The following is a 21282-nucleotide window of genomic DNA, read 5'->3' on the forward strand; positions in this document are numbered from 1 at the left end:
AAGCGTCGGGTCAAACATCTCACTCGTTCGAGTTTTTCTGTTCAATTTTATCATGTACACTCATAAGAGTCGCATCGTTAATTTATACTGACATAGGTATTTAGTGATGCAAAATGCAATAACAAATAACTCCATACTGTGTTAAGAATCTTATTCCTACTCCTCCGACCACAACCGGTTATATTTTACTCGAGCATGTCTCCATGTTTCCAACCGGGATTGCGACGAGCGTTTTGTTTAACAACCTGATGTATTTTTAAGTGATTCAAAAATATTGTTGTTGTATGAGGTCTCTTGCCAATTAGCACAATGTTCAAAGCTTTAAAGCCCAAAATATATTAAATGGCCGCGAGAATTCTTTTAAATCCACTTTACAAATGAAATGGTTTATTTACAAGTAGTCTACCTTTGCCTACCTACACGCTTCGAAACAACGAGTGGGAAAATTTAAAGAAATATTTCCTTAATAGACGTGGTTGCATAAAAAATTTTAGGTAGGCACCTATAGCAAGTAACTTTTTTCTTTTAATTATCGGTTCGATTTTAATTTTTTTCGTATAATTTTTTTTGTATTACTAAATCTGTCTATTTTTTATGTATTTTTGATTTTGCATATTAGACCTATTATTATATCGTCAACATTTGAAGGTGATTTTTCTTTATTATTTAAGTGACGGCGATCTTATGAAATTAATTATAAATGTATGTATGTTAATATAATAAATGCGTGAGTAATTCGGTGTGTCTGTTTCGAATCACTGAATCAAATTTGAAGTAATTTGGTATAAAGCGAGGTCCAATTGTAAGGATGGTCATTTTTTATGCCTAACACCTGAGGAGTAAAGCGAGCACAGCCGCGGGCGACAACTACTAAACTATATAACAATAATTGCATGTGAATATAAGGTGATGTTTTGTTTATGGTTAATATGCTTTTAGTTATACCTACTACTTATATTGTAGTAAATATATACGTGCGAAACATTGATTATATTCATATATTTGACAAACACAATGAAGATGTTTTTGTGTGTTTTTTCCTTATAGTTCATTTAATAATTTCAATACGAATATTCTAAATATTCCTCGAATCACGAAATGTATAGGTTAATGTTTCATAATGGGCATAGAGATGAATTTGCCTTTTTTCTCTATATTATTCTTACATGTCTCATATAAGTACCTAAATATACATATGTTTAAAATTGCAAAAGAGCAAACAGACTACCTGGGAGAAGTTTATATATTTATCCAAACATTTACTTTAGACGTACTAACGATTACTCAAGTCTATTGTTAATTTGTTACCATCCATGGAGAATTAAATGCTTTTTTTTCAGTTATTCCACCGATTAATTCAGTCAAATTTGTTAAACTACAATATATTAGAAACTAAGATGTTATGTCTCTTATGCCTGGCTCACTCATCTTTCAAACAGGAACACAACAGTACCAGCAAAACAAGCAGTATTGCTTGGCGGCAAACGCATCTTACATATATAGAAAAAAAAGTAGAATAAGACCGAACGCATATGTGGCAGACCACAGAGGACACTGTATGGGTCAACTATGATCATTAAATAGATTATTTTATTCAAATTAAATAAAAAAAGATCATTAAATGAATGATTGCCGACTATTCCTCTACAGCATTGGTATAGCATGCTAATTGTATAACCGCTCTTATGCGCAAGTGTCCCCGCGCACTTAACCCTATGTATCCAGTACGCGCCGGCTCTTGATCTATCAATCATTTGCCATCTCACATTACAAGGTATATTCAAAAACCTTATCCGAAGTTATCATTGTTGCTTGCGCGAATAATCTCAATTGCATTGACATTAATTTTAAGAACTAAGTGTCGTATGTCTATGTATGGTTGCATCTTGGTTAAAATAAAGTTGTTCATCGCATAATTTGTTTTATTGTATTTACATATGTTATTTTTCGTAAGTATAGGTCTATGGAGTGTTAACGTAGTTTAGTGGTTAAAATTTCTGTTACAAAACTACTTTCTTACGTATCTAAGAATAAAACAAATGAGTAGTCATTAAATAAATATATTTATTTACATTTTAACGGTAAAATAAAAAATAACTTCGTCGATGTTTGAGATTTTTATTTGTTGTTTCTATGATACAACGCGAGAGACGAGACACACTAACCTAGCAGATAACTCTAAGTAACGACAGTTCAAATTTTTACATAAATACATCTTTTTAGTCGTAGAAATTTTTATATTACAATATGTTTATTTAATTTTAAAATTTTTAAGCATATTTCTAAATTCAGAATTTTCTTTTACATAAATATAAAACAACGTAGGGATTCAACACCACGTATTTTATTTACAATCGGTATGTGCGATCAACATTCACTGAAGCTATGGCAAAGTAAGAAAATACAATTTACAAAATGTCTTAATATAATATTATTTATACAGAGGTACTTAACTATCAACCATTGCACCGCTTTAAAGTACCGAATAAGGTATTACTATTATAATCTATAAAGTAGCATCATCTGCAAAAAAAACTAAAAACTTCAAACGGAAAGATATCTTTGGTACAAAATAACATTAACATACCCACTTACCCGATTTAAAAAATTGAAAAATAAAATGTAAAAAATAACCACAATCAAAGTTCATACCTTGTATGATAACAATATTAGGTACGCTAATGTACACATTTTTTAACAATGAGATCGATTTTATCAATTAGTTTCAACTATGGACCTGACTCGTTGTATGAAAATTTATACAAAATATTAATATTAACTTAGAAATTAACTAAATTATACAAATATTTTATGAATGTACGTAATTCGAAGTTTTTAACTATTGTTACCTCGATCGCTAAAAAGGCTAAGCGTTGTGTATGGTACAGTAGAGTGGGGCGAGAGTTCGCGCTCTACCCACGCGACGCTATCTTAACATGTAGACTCAAATCGTATACATAATGGAAATATCGTGTTCTGACGACGCTATCGCGACTCATCCTGGACATTTTGTAAAGTGGCCTCATGCATGTCCCACCGTCTATCCTAATGTAAAGTACATTTACACGCGGCAGTTTTAACAACGTTCGAGACACTTCGATGTAGCTGCACTTTGTATGATCTGAATAAAGTCACTATGTTCGCTTAAACATTATTACTTTCTAAAATTGCACTTTTTCGTGAATCTGCACTGTTTTTTTTATTAATAGAGTTTATAAATAACGATGCAGAATAATAATAAATAATTTTGCAGTGTGAAATGTGAAGAGACGGACGTAAAACGAAGATAAGTCAATACTATCTAAGTTATTGTATGACGTTGATGGGTGATGACTGGGTTGGATGACTTGATGCAACATCGCCTCATGACGTTGAAAACGTTCGAGGCTCAGTGAGGCTTCACCTGTGGGTAGAGAAAGATTAATTATAGCACATTAATAAAAACATATTTTAACATATATTTTTTTTTAGTGTAATAGGACTAACCGAGGCAATTAGTCGGCGTGTCATTGTCGGTCATCGCGCGGCATCGCACACGTCGGGGTCAGGTGGGCTGCCGTACCCACTGGACGCATCGTCTGCCCCAGCGCAGCCTCCATTATCCTTATCGCCTAATGGGCCTACCGGTCCCCCCGCACATCCACTTGCCCCGCCGACATATGCACTACTCGGTGACTGAAATAAAAACAACATTATTCGAATAAAATATAAAAGCACAACTCCAACGCTAATTCCATTTCAATGTTAGCAATTCTCCTGTCAAACGCCTAACAGTAGACTGTGAGCGCAATCAAAAAGTCGATTAGAAATGTCGTGCGGCTGAATGGGTTCCCTCCACTCGCGCGACTCATAAAATGAAATAGATTCCCCCACATTCGCATTCCGACAAGCGTTCGTACGAGAAAGATTAATGATCACAAAAGAAACATAATAAAGTGGAGATAGAATCTTCCACTAACAGTGTCCTTGTGGGAGTTATTTACTCCTACGAAGCCTACTTTTTCACGTGCCTTTATTAAGGACGGGAAATTTGAAAGAAATTTATTTACATAATATGGCGTACATGATAGTTATATTATGTATAATAAAATGTGACAAATAGTGTTGTGCCCTTGTCGTATGTAATAATCAAACTCGTTATCATTTGAGAAATATATGAATAGTATTATGTTTCTTTTATAAGTCTTTGATCTATAATTTGAATATATTTTTTTTTTCATATAACAATATGAAAAAAAAAATCATAACGGTTTGAAAATAGAACCAAAATCCGAAAAGAACCGGCGAATTAAATTAAGCAGGTCAATATTTCATTTTATAATTTACGTTTAATTTTACATTGTTTACAGTTTTTATAATAAAAAAGAAACAACTAAGGTGTAATCATTTCACTGTCAAGACATGCTATCATATATCACTAATTGTATAAATAAATAAGTGCTTAGAACACGGTAGTACTAATGGCGCTTATTGGTCCACGTCACACATAATTCTGTAATTGATGCGACGTGGCGGTCGGCCCGCTATCCACGTGGTGAGAATCGCAATGTGATACTCACCTCATGAAAGATATAATATTCACGTAATAAGAGACTGTGTTAGCCAATTACTCGTTTCAAATGTATACCTAGCGCTAAGTAAATGACGGTTAGCCGCTGTCTTTTAATGTAAAATAAATAACATTATAATATAGATGAATAAATAAATTGTTATTATATTTAATGTATGTATAATTGACGTATTTTAAACTGCCTTTAGCAGGTGCAGCCCTAGTTTAAGCGTTATTAAAATAATGAATTCTAAATAGATAAAATTTATACCTGTAATCCGCTAACTTGTCGCCTGATATGCGCTAAGCCGCTGGGATTTGCTGCCATACTGGCAAAAACCAGCCTCTCCTCGTAATCATATTCGCAAAGTATCTTGTTGTCACACAGATAGAATCTGTCGCCCACACAGAACCTGCACAGATTTATAGACCCTGTGATACTAGTTGCAAGTCATTAAATAGAATAAGATTACTGAAGAATATTTTGCATCTGTTATAAATGTGATAAGTCTACTTTTAATAAATTCAAACATACCGGTTATCAGCGTTATATATAATTTGGATTAAAATGCAAGTTCAATTTTTGTACCGTTTATTGATTACTATAAAAATTATTTGTTATTTTTTATATTACTTAGAGGAAGGAATTTGGCCCCTCTGAATATTAACCTAGTATAAAGTAATACACATTATACCGTACACCTACGTACGGTACCGTGTAATATATTTTAATAATATTCTAATTATATTAATTAAAAGTTAAATAATATATTTAATATACAGTGTATTATATTTTTATCAGGATCATCATGTAAAATAAGCAATTCATTTTAACGTATTAATAATAAGAACTACGATAATGAAATAAATAAAATGAATTAACTGTTAACAATATAGCCAACGTGTGTTATTATAATTAAAAGAAGGAAAGAGGTTTACCTGTGATTGCACTGTTGACAAGCGAAGCATTCTAAGTGGTAAACGAAACTTTTGGCTCGCATTACCATTTCGAAGGCGGGAATGACTTTATTGCACGCCACACAGTTGCCTGTGGCACCGAATAACCTGTTAATATATCAAGGCATATTATAAATGTGAAATGCAATTTAAAATCTCGTATTTTAGTTACATGACGCATGTCAAGTAAATTTCAATTCAAAACATTAATCTTGAGTGCTACGTCGCCGTTATTGGGAGTTAATGTAAACGCGACCGTTCGCTGATAAATATCCTTGTATGGATTACAAATAGCATCAGAAATTCAATACGAATCCTCAGTCCATAGAATTTGTAATCTATTCAATAGCGCGGTGTCAAGTTACGATAGAAAATGCTAGTAAAAACTGAGATCAATTTACTGACGTGTGGCCTTTCATTATTCTTAAACAATATGTCAGCTTCTATCTTATATTTATTTTCCCATACTTTTTTTTTTAGTAAAAATAAAGCTCGGCTTAATACTGCTTAATTGTAAATTTTATTATGCTAACTCACCTTAGATAATCTCTCTTGCAAAGCATAAGATCAGCTTTGTAGTATAATTTGGAGCCGACTTCCCCCAGACGGCAGTCGCAACAGCCGCATTTAAGACAGTCTTCATGCCAGAACCTCTCCATGGCTTTTAGTAGGAATCGCTCAGTGATGACCTTCCCACACTGAGCGCAAAGTCTCGCGCCCCCTGTGTTAGCCACTCCACTGCTGAGCGCATACTTGTTGTCTTCTTGTTGGCCTATTAAAAAAGTTTATTTATTAAGAATTATGAAGTAGTTTTTTTTTATTTAAGTATATACCAAAAGTCACCATAATAAATAACACAAAATAAAAATGTAAAATAATAAATAAACCATTTATATGTATAAAAATAGCGAGGTATTTATTTCAATTACAATGGCTTGTTAATGTTAAATTACCTGAAAAAAAAACAGCACTATGATTAATTTAGTTAACTGCGAAGGAACGTGAGCTCATAACGCATTCTGTTTCGCTACAGGTTGGTAGATAATTGTCCATAATACGCGATTCATTACGGCATTCATCTAACTTGATTGTTTTCTCCCGTGTAATTGCTTCAATTAATTCGAGCAGACGCGTCCGCGTGACGTGCACTCATTGACGTCATTGGGATGCGCATACGCATTTTTTTCTGAGCGAAAGAATTGCAACTGTATAAGCGATGAGAACTCGTTACATTAATGGAGCATTACAATTTATGGCGCGTCTACTATATAAAGGCTTTTAAGAACACTGTTTAACTTTCTTTTAGATTTTATCGTCTTAGAGTTTTCTGATTTGCAATGTTTTGTTATTCTGCGTAATCACGAACAAAACAGGTCTTACATAAACGTCACAATAATTATTGTCCTAAGAGTTAAGTTATTCAACTCGTTTGTCTAAGCAATCATTACATAAGTGATAAATGCATATCGATATCAAATGATTAAAATAAATATAAAACGGTCACGAAAGTCAATCAGTTTCATGTGACGCGTCGATCCTATAATAATGGCACGTCAAACCAATCAAGGATCCAATTGAAAGGGTAACTAGGTGGACATAACTCATCTCGATCGATCTTGCGCATCGTCGATACATCTCGTTTATTGGAGTCGACGTCGTGACAATAAAGTTAATTGGACTATATTAATGGTGGCTCGTTAATAATAAAATAATAAAGATGACGTACCGCCTCCGGGCGTTGCAAGGAGCAATTAGTAAGCTGCGAGGAGAGACCCGCCCACATTCGCGGGATTATTTCCTAAATAAGCGCAGTAATTCATACAATAATTCGAGCGATGAAACAAAAACTTTTCAATTTTATTTTATTAAAATATATATTCATTATTATTTGTAACTGTTTATTTGTCGTTGTTATGTATTTGATTAAACGATAAAATAAAGGCATACAATTTTAAAATCTTTATACATATTACTTAATAGGATATTATCGTATATTTTTAAAGCTTTATATTTTCTAAGTTCTTCAAATAACAAAAACGAATATTAACAACAACAACCATACGACTAAAATCATTAAAAAATGTTTACATTTCTGATTCATACTTCATACAAGGAAAAAATGTAGTAACTTCTTTTCGCAATAAAAAATCACTAGGCTTATTCATAAGCATAGCTGCAATTGTATTTTTCCAAGGAATGCCTTACGAAGCGCAGCGCGCGCGCTCTTACCAGCGCATTATGCCCATTTCAGGCTGCATATGATGTTTAAGTTGTAATTATCGATTGTTCTAACTAGCGATTATGAAAATTAATAGATTCTTAGCCTTATTCATACAGTCATTACATTACATGTAAACAGAAAAAATCTTTTGAATAATCTTTATCTTTATGCAATGCCATGCCGATACTGACTTGATACAAAAACGATACAATAAATGTATTTGCTGAGTATCAGAGTACATTTGAGCCTATTCAGGTTTCGCAACGTAGTGAAACTTTTTATAAATGTCAAAGAGTTGCAAAATATTTTTTAATGGTATTTTCAACAAAGGTGTGGCTCAGAACGTGTTGGTATAAACTCACCGAGGATAGCAATAAAGTGGAGCGAGTTAATAAAGTTAAATTTACATAAATGTCCGTTAGTGAAGGAAGTCGCTTTGTATTTTCCATTTTTATTGCTACCGCGTCGTGAATTTGATAGAGATTTGGCTGCGAACTGGCCTGCTCGTATAATTTCGCCAACACAGCCGGCAGCCAACGTATTAAGGCGCTGAAATGAAAAGAAACCCGGAAATGGATGAAAAGTAATTTATTTTAGCGCGAGTGAAACGACAATGGTGCGACCACATATTAGGGCTATTTCGATTCCGAAAAGCCGCTTTAAATGTCGTAATTACATATTCCTTTGTATACCATTAATTCACCATTTATATTGAATTTAGATTTTTTTACTATAATTATTTTGACTTATATGATTTTATACCATATTTTGCAAGGCTATGGTGACTTTCTTATCGATTACAATTCAAGGGAGACTAACAAACTGTGATGGACGTATATTGTCACAAATGTCTGCTCAAGACAGAAGCAGAAATGCACTATCCCCACATCTATTCCCATAATCTGATGGGGCGGTATATCCAAAAGGGCCAGAGCAAGTTCAGACCCAGAACAGCTTTACACGCATTCCAAAATACTAAGAACTACTGCTTTCTAAACTCTGATTTACTACTGAACATTTCACAACAGAAGAATCAAATAACCCGACCCGAGATTTGAATTCGCCTTGAAATCCGAGGCCTTATAATCCGGCAACTAGACCGAAGAGGCGTAATACTAACAACACTAAACATAAATTAGCGCAAGACAAATAAACAATATGCCGCTTCGTTGAGTTAGTTGTTATATTGTGTTGTTGATTGAATTATATTAACCACTATACATATAAAAACAATCACAATACAGTGCAGAAATGTAATAACGAAATGGGTGTAGTGGTCCGTATCTCCATAGTAGGTAACATTCCTTGGATTCAATTAAATGCCAGGTTATTGTAATGAACCCGCATCACGACCACTCCGCAATCATTCCGTGCAATTTACAATCGTTCACTGCGTTTTGCAATTAACGTGGCCTTTCCGTACCAACAAAACGTGATGAATAGTCAATGTGCTACGCACATATTATCCTCCACGGTAATGATTTTAATTTCAGTTGAATTTGTTTTTTATAACAATACATTTTATGTATGTTCAATTAATAACGTATAAAATATATAAATTATTTATTACGTGTTCAAAAATTATAATATAAAAAGACGTTGTTCGCATACGAAATATGTTAAGTTAATTTTCTTTTGAATTTAATTACACATTGTTAATTAAATATACAGTCAAATATAAAATAGGCTGATTAACAGATACAATTACTGCGGTTGCTATTCCAAATGCTTTATGGTTTATTTAGTTTCACTTGTCGGTCACTCATTAAACAATGTAGCTGATTGCGTTGTTGCGATATCCATTATGCGGGCTTAATTAGATTTAACCAAATGCGGGTTTTGCCTTAATAATGAACGAATGTAAAAACATAACAAGCTCGTTCTGAATATCATTATTATACTTTCTAAAAACAATGTTCCACGAATACATAAATTGTTAATTATGAAGACGTAGTTTTAATTACAGCGATCGAATAATTAGTTACTTAGATGTATTTAAATGTAGATTATTTAATGTTAGTTTATACATGGAATGTTGTATTTATAGATGTGTTATGTAAAATAGCGAAAAATAATGACCAGCTCACGTAACACGCATTTATTTTTATATTTTAACTTGATTACGTACGTTATACAAAGGTTACTTCGAATTTTAAAATTTAATTCAAACTTGTAGAAGTTATATTATATGATAATGAACCTATTGACTTCCAGGCAGGATATGTTAATTTAAATAATTGTATGAACTAACACGACTGTATTTTTTTAAATGTTGAAAAAGAGTAACTACTGGGTTTCTTGCCGGTTCTTCTCGGTAGAATCTACTTTCCGAACCGGTGATAGCTTTACTTAATTGTCAAAAGTGCACTTGAATAAAGTTGTGTAAAAGCCCACTTGAATAAAATTTATTTTGATTTTGATGATTTTGATAATACTTATTTTTCTCTTTTGTTCTATTTTTATTTGAATTAGTGGAATCGTTAGTTAAGGCAGGTTGTAATATTTTTTTCCATGAAAAACTAATAAAACGAACCTAGCTTCACGCTCGTGTAACGTGTACGCGTTAACTTTATGTTTTGTCAACAACTTTATTAAAATTCCTACTAAGCAATGGCTAAAGAGATCTCGCCATCGCCCTGCCTTTTCCCTCTCCCTCCTAAATCCACCATCGTTAACATTTCCGTTATTAAAAAAGTACGAGACTTTGTCATCAGAGAAGTTAGTTTTTTTAATTAAAATTATGAAATTGATATTGCCTTTACGCTGGAGCTCGCTTCCCGACGCAACCTTGTGAAAGTTTAAATTAATTTTTGAATTAAGCCTAATGGCAGTGGTAAACGATTTCTAAAGAAAGAGTTTTCTGTTTGAGCAATTAAAATTCCAATTATTTAATGTCAGAAAACCGTATCTTAATTACTTTTCATTGCTGGTATTAAAAGATAATTTGTTTTTCCAAGAAAATAAGGGTATTTATTTATGCTGTAATTTTCAAGCAATAACTGTAACCACGACCAATTAATTTCTGTTTAATTTGTTCTTGTGTATAATGAGTATAATTTGTAATTGCATACAGAGGGATGATAGATACAAAATAATACGTTTCGTTAATCCTTTGTATGCACGGTGTTTTGATTGGGATATTTAGTTGTTAGTGTTCAAAGCTCGATTTAACCCTCCGATGGCTATTTTGTGCGATGAATGCTATATATCAATTTACGCATTGTTATAAAAATATTATGAATTAATTTATATATATATATATATATATATATATATATATATATATATATAAATATATTTTAGAATATTGACATTTTATCTTGATTACTTTATATTATTATAGAAATAAAAACGTAGTTCGGTCATAAAGTCTTTCAGCGAAGTATTTATATATATATTTATTAATATATATATATATATATATATATATATATGTATATATTTTGTTCAGTATAGTAACTATTGAAAAAGATACATACTTTTAAGTGCTGGGGCGATATAGTGTGTGTGTATAAGGACTCCCAAGCTAACTACTTAAAGTTTATTTACAATTAAGATTTTCTTTGGAAAGGCATTGAAACTCATAATTTTATCGTATTCGGGTTGAAGCTATTTCACAATTAATTCATCTCATTTTACCGAACAATAAAAAAAACATAATATAAGTAAACTCAAGTACATATTATCAAGCAGAGAAGACTTCAGTGATCTTCATATGTATACAGTATCAATGTTCGTTAAAAATAGGAAATATTTATTATATAAAAACAGCAAGGCGCTCTTTGTTGTTACTTGTGGTACGTCGTAAATGACAGGGTACAGTTACAGTTTCATTATTGCAAAGAGAAATTGTGAACGTGACAAGAAATGGAAAATGCAGGTGATTATTTATCAATATGTTTGCTATAAATATATATTCAAAATGTTGTTTCTGTTAATAAACCAAATTATTAAATCAAATGAATATTTGTTTAAAATATTTTTGTAAGTAATATATAAATACTTCATTGGCAAAACCTTTATAACAGTTTTTAAGATTACTCATTTAGCTAAGGCAACACCTAAGACAAGGAACGCCGACTGCATGAGACAATCAAACGTTGACTTAGTCAACACAATCAACGTCGTAAATTATTTTCGTTGAGAATGGCTACGAGGGCAAGTAAGCCTGACATAAGTGGGCAATAAACTTCAGCCAATTTGGAGATTCGCATCTGGAGGCTCTTATTAAAGCCCGAAAGTTAGTCCTTTTCATCCATCACTCGTAATACGTATGTGAGTTATTGTATGAAAAATTGAAGAATAAATTGAGTCGCTGCAGCAGCGGCGAGACATAAATCCCAACTGAGCCCTCAATATTGTTTTAAAGGGGAAGTGGCCATAAATTTTATCAGGGCCGCCCAAGCAGCCTCGGGCGCCGCGCTGCCTCCGCCACTACGCCGCGCAACGCTACGCCTCGCCGCGCCACGCCGCACCGCACCACCACAGTGCGCCATGCACGCTTGTACCCACCCGACTGTCTCTGCAATTTTCCGCAGTTGCTTGTGCATTCACCGCATGTGAATTTGCGATATTACATGAAAAATCTAAATACTTCGCTGAAAGACTTTATGACCGAACTACGTTTTTATTTCTATAATAATATAAAGTAATCAAGATAAAATGTCAATATTCTAAAAATGTAATACCACGTTAAGATATTCGATTTTCCATCTCGTCGATTTGCTTAATAGCTGTAATAACGCAAAACACGATTTTGATTATGATAAGGGTCCCATAAACTGTGGCAAAGTCGAAACGGAGTTGCCTTCTAAGGGAGTTACTGTAATATTAAGACCGGATAAAACAAATTCTCTTAGAAAATAGAGGGAATAAGAAAAGTAATTGGATCATGTTAAACTGTCATTTCGTGTTGGGTAAGTAGATAAGGTGATATTGTGGGCAACAATAAAAAATCGCTTATTTTTATCAATACGATCTGGATGTTGGACATTTCGCATAAATGTGATATTGCAATATCGTTCGTCCCCTTTTTAATATCGCGACGGACGTAGCCGGCGGTTTATGGCACAACCCTTCCCGTTTTATTCACGACCTGTTTGTCCTAATATTATAAAAAATTACGTCAGCGAAAAGAGCATAACTCTGGCAGTGTTTTTGTTTTGCTATTATGTTATACAAATGAATTCCCTTCTTATGTAAACGTGTAATGCCTAGCAACAATATAGAAATATTCTGTTAGTACAAGAGAACTAGTATCCTCAAACATTCTTAATATTGTGGAGCGGAATTAGTGCTTGTGATTTCTTGGAGCTCGAATACTAAACATTACAACATAGTACATATATACTATACTATGTTGTAATGTATATAAGATAATATGCGATGACGTCGCCGTAAATTAAATAATAATTTGATTTTCTTCTTTCGAGTTATTTAATTTTTTTGTTGGACCTTTATATGGTATAGTTATTCTCCTACGATGATATATTTTGGGATTGGGCGTTGTCAACAATATTAATAAAAAATATTTTACCTTGTATTTTAATTTAGTTATACATATATATATCATAATGCAATAGTATACATTTCAGTATTCTGGCTTATACGTTTAAAAAACTTTATTTATTTGTATATATCCGGGTTGGTCGATAGAGTGCAAATTGTTATTAAGGCAAATTAATTAATTACTTACTGTTGGTATTGTCGGGCTTGTGCATGGCCGGCGGATCACGAATCATATTGAACTTGTCACTCGGGCATCACACAGCGGTAATATTATTATCCTGGAACAATAGAGAAAGAGGATTAGTAACGATCACCGTGCAATCATATCATATAATTATATTATGACAATCACAGTAGCATATGAGTCGCAATATAACAAATGTAGATAATACTTTTATGAAATTGCATTTTGCAGAGATCAAAGGAATTTTTATTAGACAGTATTTATCTTAAAAGGCAATACGAGTAATATATATCGCTGAGAACGTCGGACTTGAGCAGCACGCGTCTCGCTGTGAAACCTCATTAGAATAAACGATATCCTCTCCTTACGTCCACTCTGGGCGAGACCTTATTACTCCAACAAAATGCCGTCAAACGGCAACACTAAGTAATTTACGTTTTACCAAAATGTACCTTCTGTCAAAGTAACAAGGTCTTATTTAGGAGAATGCTTGTTTATCTATGTGTAACAATATCTTTGTTCCTTGTGGAGAAGACACAAAGTCTATATTCGAGTACAAGGAAAATAATAAACGCACTATTAGAAGTGACTCTCTCAAAAGGTTGAGACGTCCATGCATGCTGTAAATTGAAACTCGAAGGAGGTACTAATATGTCTCGGGATCGAAACTTGATACTGTGCATACAGAGTACACCTACCATTTATGTGTAAAGGAATGTAATAGTTATAACAGTTACAAATATCGCTAGTACGGTATTAATTATAGAACGCTCTTAAAAGTAAGCCTATCAGTGTCCAAATACTGGACAAAAGAATCCTCTTTGCTTTAGGAGAGGTTAAGTTTATTGCAATTATCTGCTCCAATGCATGTTCATCGGAATCAGGTAAGATTCCCTACGATATTTCCATTCTCCATCTAGCGCGTGATAAATTATAGATAAATTAGGCACGCAAAAGCTAAGTGATTCTTGCATTGGTTTGAAGTCGCATTATTCGGTAAGAATTCACGTTTTCTACTACTCTATCACCGATAATACACATCCGAACGTATAATTCTGAACGAATTTTGAAATGTGATATTATCCTATTTATTGCAGAATGTTTCGCTCCTTAGTCGCATTATTTCGTAACATTATATCCCAAGTAGAAATCCAATTTAAAAGGAATGAATAAACTTTCAAAGCCACATCGAAACTCCCATCAGCACCTGTTACAAAGGCGGCTATCAAATTACTCGCGACATACCCGCGGCAGATCGAGCTCGCCTCCATCCATAAATACGATATTCGTTATGCATTTCTCATATTCATGAATCCGTTTTATTGGCCCCAATAAAATATGAACATCTCAGAATGGATACGAGAGAGCGAGCAAATCTAATATGGATTGCTTGCGCCGGATTCGGTCCTATTGGGTGGGGGCAGGCAGCTGAGCCGCGATGCGACTTACTGCCGACGTAAGATTTTAAGAAGATACAACTATTGTAACACGTCCTTCTCAACTTAGATATTATAAAATATCTTTAATAAAAAAATCTCAATCGTCTAGCGGTTCAGTACATCCATCCATCTTAGCCGTAATACAATCACTCATAGTTAGGCTTGGCCCTCAACATAATCTGACACCCGAAGTCGCCGACAAAGGAGTAATTGTCTCCGTGCCTTACACGCCGCATAATGCGAATTTAAAGGCTACTGTCGTGCTAAACCAGGCATAAAAAAGATCAGTCCTTCGCCGACGTGTCAAAAATTCAACAGAGTGCCGGGATAAGTGGAATGGATGGCGGCGACGCAGGCTCGAATAAAATATTCTATGTCAAATCGTACGTCACTGGCTCTCAACTTGTTCTCACCGAGAGTGCTTTGGGGGAGTCTCTTATTTATTCGCTTTAACGTCAGCGGCACGGCTCTTTTGTGCCCTTACCGATTTACAAGCGACCATGCGGGTACTTTATAGCGTTCTAGTGCGTGATGTGGGTGTTGATTACCTCCGTACTTCATTCGTTTAACAACATTCTATCCGTGTTTTCTCATTTAAGTTGTCAGAGTTTTTCAACTAGAAAATGAACACACATTTCATTATATCTAATAAATAACATGTGATTAAATGGTTTACGTATTACGTTTTTGTTAAATAGCTGAATGAGGCGGAAATCCATTTAAGCGCCCTAGGGTTGGTACAGCTAGCAAATACATATACCTCTATTATGATTTCGTTATCCACATGATCAATTAAGCAGCATTAGTACGTTAAAATTCACCCCAGCCGTCAATTACGTCACAACTGTCGAGAAACGTGACGGTAGATTATTATGGACATTACTACAACGCGACTGACTATTATTTTTGATTTAAAAAAAATAACAAACATTTATAATACACTCCTTATTGAACGCATTATTTACTGTTAAACTACACATTGTAAAATATTTTTATTTTTAAATACAAACAATTTGATCTAATCACGCAAAACTAATCTGGCTACACTCCCCCCTGACTCGACACTGATCGAATTCATTATTCACCAGCTGAGAGCAATTAAACCTCCACTAATCAATCTCAAACTTCAGCTAAAGCTGAACTCTAATCAAGAAAACTCTTATACCGTGAAAGCTTTTCGAACAAAATTTAACTTAATTAAAAATGTAAATTAAATTCCTAGGCGCTTCCACAAGCATCACGTCGGCCCGCGCACCGAGCGCTCGGGGCTTTTGATTGCAGCTAAAAGGTTTGGGATTAGTGCGCGAAAGAGCTTTCAGTGCATTTGTAGAGCTTTTAAGTGGGAAGCTTTCGCTTAAGACACTTACATACAATGTAAATTTTATGTACTACCTCGGAAATGTGTGTCGTCGATACACAAACAAACGGAGCGGATATTTATGAGATCTTACATAACGTTAGTAGCTTTCTACACACATTCTAATTATAAACTCGAATTTATGTTTACAATTTTGTTATATACACTGAAAAATACACAAAAATAACTAGACGTCAATTTGTGTACTTGTACGTTAGGGCAGAAAGAGTGATGGGACCGGAGCTGTGAAAGGGGTGTGGGTGTAGAGGGCCGGTTAGGAGCGCGGGTCGGACCAAGCAAGGAAGTTCGGTGTCCGGAAATAAACCGCTCGTAAAATTGTCAATTCCGAGGGAACTTCGGCGCCTGGACCCGACAATTTTGAATAGTCCGACTGCCGGCCCGTCGCGGTCTCTCTCGCTGTAGAGTATTGTGAAGTCATTACTTGCTGGCATTTGTGCGAGTCAGCAGCAACGAAATAAATAACTTATTAATTTTAAATATTTTTCTTCAAACACATGAATGGTATAATATTTTTTTGCGAACAATAATATAGTAGCGATTAATATATTTTTATCTGTTGTTACTTTTGTATATGCACAATCAACAACGCTCGACAACGGCACGTCAGCAAAATACGCCATGCCATCTGGGTGCGCGCCAAAACAATCACTGTTATTCACTACTTAGTTGTACTATAGAGTAACATTACACTACATTCTCTATTATGCTCACTGTTTAAATTGATGTTATGAACAAGAAGTAATGCTATTTAAAACTTACGTAATCGGACGGAGCCACGTGTACAGAGATAACAAACACAAGAGCAATCCAATCATAAAGAGCAGCGAGCTGGAGCTTATTATCGGAAAGCGTTCTACCATCGAGTGTATAATAAGAGCGGTATGAGGCCAGCGGTCCCATCCTCGGACTGCACACGTGCACCTCTTTACACGAACCCTCGCGCTTTTTGAACTGAGATCATCGCGACACTCATCCGTGAAATTGATTCTCGAGAAAGAAAAGACGAAAAGATAAATAAAAAGGAAATAGGAAAACACAAGCTAAGATTTGGCGTGAAATTGTTTTTCAGCGCCCGCCCACCGCCGACGCGTCTATGGCGCCCGGCTCGGGAATTTCCCAATTACAGAGTGTAAATGTATTTACTTGATTATGTTGGCAATGCGCTTAAGTGTTACGCAATAAGTTCGGTTGTAAGAATAGTTCATGGTGAAGCGAATGTATGTACAATGTAAATATTTAACTAACTTTATCAAGAACTTAAAGATAACAATATTTATATATAACGTAATAATATTTTACTATAATGTACTAAATCCTTTGTGTTCGAAAATAATACAAAAAATAAATGAGCCCTACATAAACAGTATGTTAATAATAGGAGCATGTTTCGGCATCAGATCGTCCGAATTGGTATCTTAAAACACTGTGACATCTCATCCACTACGTGATCCATTTGGCGAAGTAAGAAGCAATCTCATTCAATACCGGCCTCCCCCACCCAGCGCTAGGGTTGCTAACAATACGATACTTTGTGCGCGCCATATCACTAGACGCAATAAAACTTTATATTTCTCTTTAACTACTTCCTCGTAGTTATCAACGTGTGATACGAAATGGGGCATAAATATTAGCTTTTCTTATTGTTTGCATTAAGAAAAATGAAATATATATTTATAGCGAACTTAATGTGTATAAAAAAGCATACTAGATCATTCTCTAACATTCGTTTTGTTTGGAAATTATTTTTTAAATTCATTTTGCGATATCAACCCTACTGTAGTAGTCAGTATCGCTTTTCCCGATTGTATTAGATTCAGCTGCCCTTTTCATCTACATGTCGTTCTTACCTCTCGAGGGGATCAAACAGGAGATATGCCTTATAAGTGATTGGCTAGTGAAAACAGTGCCGTTATTGACTAGCGATTGTAATGAACGACAACCTTCGTTATAATAAACCATCCATTTAAACAAATATCAAGAAATATATTTAAGTGAATGTAATAAGGAGGAATAGTAATAAAATATCTAATATCGAATAAACTTGGATATAAGTTGTGAATTCGAAAAACTATGAATATGATTATCTACTCCATTCCAAAGGCTATCATCCAATAAAGCTAGTACGTAGCAAAGGTATCAAATCTTTTTCGTCCGTAGTGAAATTGAATATTTATCCGGGTAGTATCTCTATTCTGGAACAATTTTTATGTAGGGAGAACACAATCTCGAAATATTCGGGAGGGCCACTCCACGAAGATATTGGGAAATATCTTGCCTACATTACCTTTATTGCCTCGCGACGTCGCGTGCCCTACCTGATCTTATCCGAGATTATTTTCGAATTATTCAATATTACGAAACCCCATACAAACTAATCACTCTTAGGTATGTTAATATTCTATATCCTTTTAACATATTATACGCTTTCCCAAACAAAGAAACGGTTTTATTTCATAATATATGTAGGTATATCAAAAGATATTTTTTATTTCTTTTTAGCAATAGATAACTAATGTATCTTTAACTTAATTATGTTAAAATTACAATAATAAAAACGTTAAAATGTAAACTTATACATAATTTAGTGCAATTTGCCACTTATCTGATACTACATAATCATTTGCTTAGTGTCCGCTTATCAGCGTAGTGATGCGATGACATAGATACTTATATTTATCGGATTCGCAAAAATTTTTTTAATTAGATCATGTATCTTGTATAACTCTTCTAAACTAACGAGGAGTAGCCATAATAGTGACTGTATTGTACGTTAATAGGTTTTCTATATTTTGCAATTGTTTTCAACATAACAAAATATATAGCATAAAGCAAAATCGCATACCGCTGTCTGTCCTTATGTATGCTTAGATCTTTAAAACTACATAACGGAATTTGATGCGTATCTTTTTATAGATAAGCTGTTTATATAGGTAGGTTGTACATATGTAATATAGGTACAATATAGTAGAGAAATACCATTTTAGAGGATTCTAAAGTTATGTCGTAAAAAATATTCTGTAATATATTTAGTAATGGGCATTGCACCCGAGTGAATCCAGATCGGGTCACTAGTTACAAAATAAATAAGAAAAGTTGTAAGAACTCCTAAGAGTTCCTTTGTCTAAACAAAGCAATATATATTGTAATCCTACTATCAGATCGTGTGCCTTCCGTTTAAGGGTACGTCTAGTTTATATTATATAATATCAGTTATCCTCCTACCACCACCTACCACCGAATAATTCATACTGTTTGAACTGCTTTGTGGTATGTACCTAATTCAATAATTCAAAACATTATATAGTTACTAAAAATGACATTACCAAAAATTATATTATTATGATATGAAATGATGAGGAAAAGAGCAATATGTATATACTCTTGAAAATTTTTCTACCTACTTCCTTAATATTTAATAATTCTACTCTTTCTTTTAGAAAAAAAGTAAGTTACAAAAGGACCCAAAACATAATGCCATATATCTATTTTAACAAGTTATTATATCATACATCACAATCGCAAGGGAGTTTGAGAATGTCTGAGAATTGATATTCATTACATCCCTAGTCTACAAATTGATTTTTACAATACGACAAATTCAGTGTTGTCATATTAAAAGGATTACTTTAAATATTGTAAAAGAAATTAATACAAATTTATGCAACTAAATATAAGATACATTTAATTTTACTATACATATACAGAGCTTATATACTTAAAGTATCTTTTTGATTGTCGTTAGTTATATATAGCATACAAGAATTAAATTAAATTAAGCAAGAAAATGGTGTGTTTGCAACAACGATTTGGTTGTATTTGTTGCCGATTGATGTATTATATTTTTGACATTTATATTGTGAATAGAAATGATCATTTACATCTTTTTTTCTATTTTATTCTAAAGTAAACTAAAATTTTCGTTTTGTTTTAAATATTTTATTATTTATTTATTATTTAATATTTGGTAGAAATTGGCCAGCCATCAGGTGCTCTTAATGTTTTAAGGAGGCTATTCCTTATCTTTTTTGATAAGATTAGGACTATAATCATTATTTTTTTATTCTTGCCGGTAAAGTAACAATTTAAAATGAATATAATATTTACAATCGGTGATATTAATTAAATGAATTAAGGTGATGATTTTATTTCAATTTTACTCAAGTAGTAGTTTTTGATTTAATTTAATTTACTTGTGCATATTTGTTATCGTTTTGTCACCGGTAACCTGGATGGTTTTAAATCATAATAAGAAATGAATTGTATTATGTTTGCCTTACGTTTGATTTTGTCTTGCAGTTTTTTGGCTAATTTTCCATACAATAGACGACTTGCATTTTCTTTTGTTTCAATAAAAATTCTCGAACGTAAAATAAACGCTTGTCATTTTTAAGGTTTTTCTGATTGTGCAGGATTCATTTTATGTGTTCAGTATTCATTGATAAATTTAAAATTGTTCAATACTAAGTATAGGCGTCAAATTCTCAGGATCTTCGTTCTCAATCCAGTGTATTATTCTTTCAGCAAGTGCGCTAGTATTTGTCCTTGAAACGATCAGTGTGAACCTGTAGAGTATGGAAAGATTGCTTGAAGTGACTGCCGCCCGGCATTCGGTAACGTACCTTTATTTTTACCTTTCTATCAAATGCAAATAGACATATTTGTCAGAAGTAAATTTGCCATTAAAAACATTTATTTAGTTGCTATATGTGCATGACTTTAAAAATCGCAAACTGTTTTATCATAAAAGAATATTGTCAGTATATACTCATATACTCATACTCAGTATGTACTAAATCTAAATGTTAATTATAATTAACATATAAGTTAAGACACGTGAACAAATGTTGAGTAAATTAAATAGTTTATATATTATCTACTAGTGCTGATGTAATCCTAACAATAGAGCCTAGAATAAACCACAGTTCTTTAATTTTATAGCATAATAAATTAATAGATTTATTTCCTAAAACATGGTCATGAGTCATGTCTACGACTTTTTTATTTAAAATTCTACATTTTTAACTCTAGTCTATAGTCAAATTAAAT

General features: G+C 33.3%; 1 protein-coding gene across 1 annotated transcript in view; it reads right to left on the reverse strand.

Annotated features, from left to right (window-relative positions):
- Positions 1–2102: 2102 nt before the first annotated feature.
- The window catches only part of LOC124544351 (LIM domain only protein 3-like), a 34103-nt gene continuing 14923 nt past the window's right edge, over positions 2103–21282 (reverse strand). Inside the window, exons 2-7 of the mRNA XM_047122857.1 lie at positions 13423–13513; positions 6044–6278; positions 5489–5614; positions 4821–4962; positions 3487–3675; positions 2103–3403 (exon numbers count right to left, since the gene is read on the reverse strand). Coding sequence (XP_046978813.1) covers positions 3517–3675; positions 4821–4962; positions 5489–5614; positions 6044–6278; positions 13423–13468 — 708 coding nt within the window. The 5' untranslated portion in view covers positions 13469–13513 and the 3' untranslated portion in view covers positions 2103–3403; positions 3487–3516. The remainder of the gene's footprint in view (positions 3404–3486; positions 3676–4820; positions 4963–5488; positions 5615–6043; positions 6279–13422; positions 13514–21282) is intronic.

The sequence above is a fragment of the Vanessa cardui genome, chromosome 4 (assembly GCF_905220365.1).
Source record: "Vanessa cardui chromosome 4, ilVanCard2.1, whole genome shotgun sequence".
In the NCBI taxonomy this organism is placed as follows: Eukaryota; Metazoa; Arthropoda; class Insecta; order Lepidoptera; family Nymphalidae; genus Vanessa; species Vanessa cardui.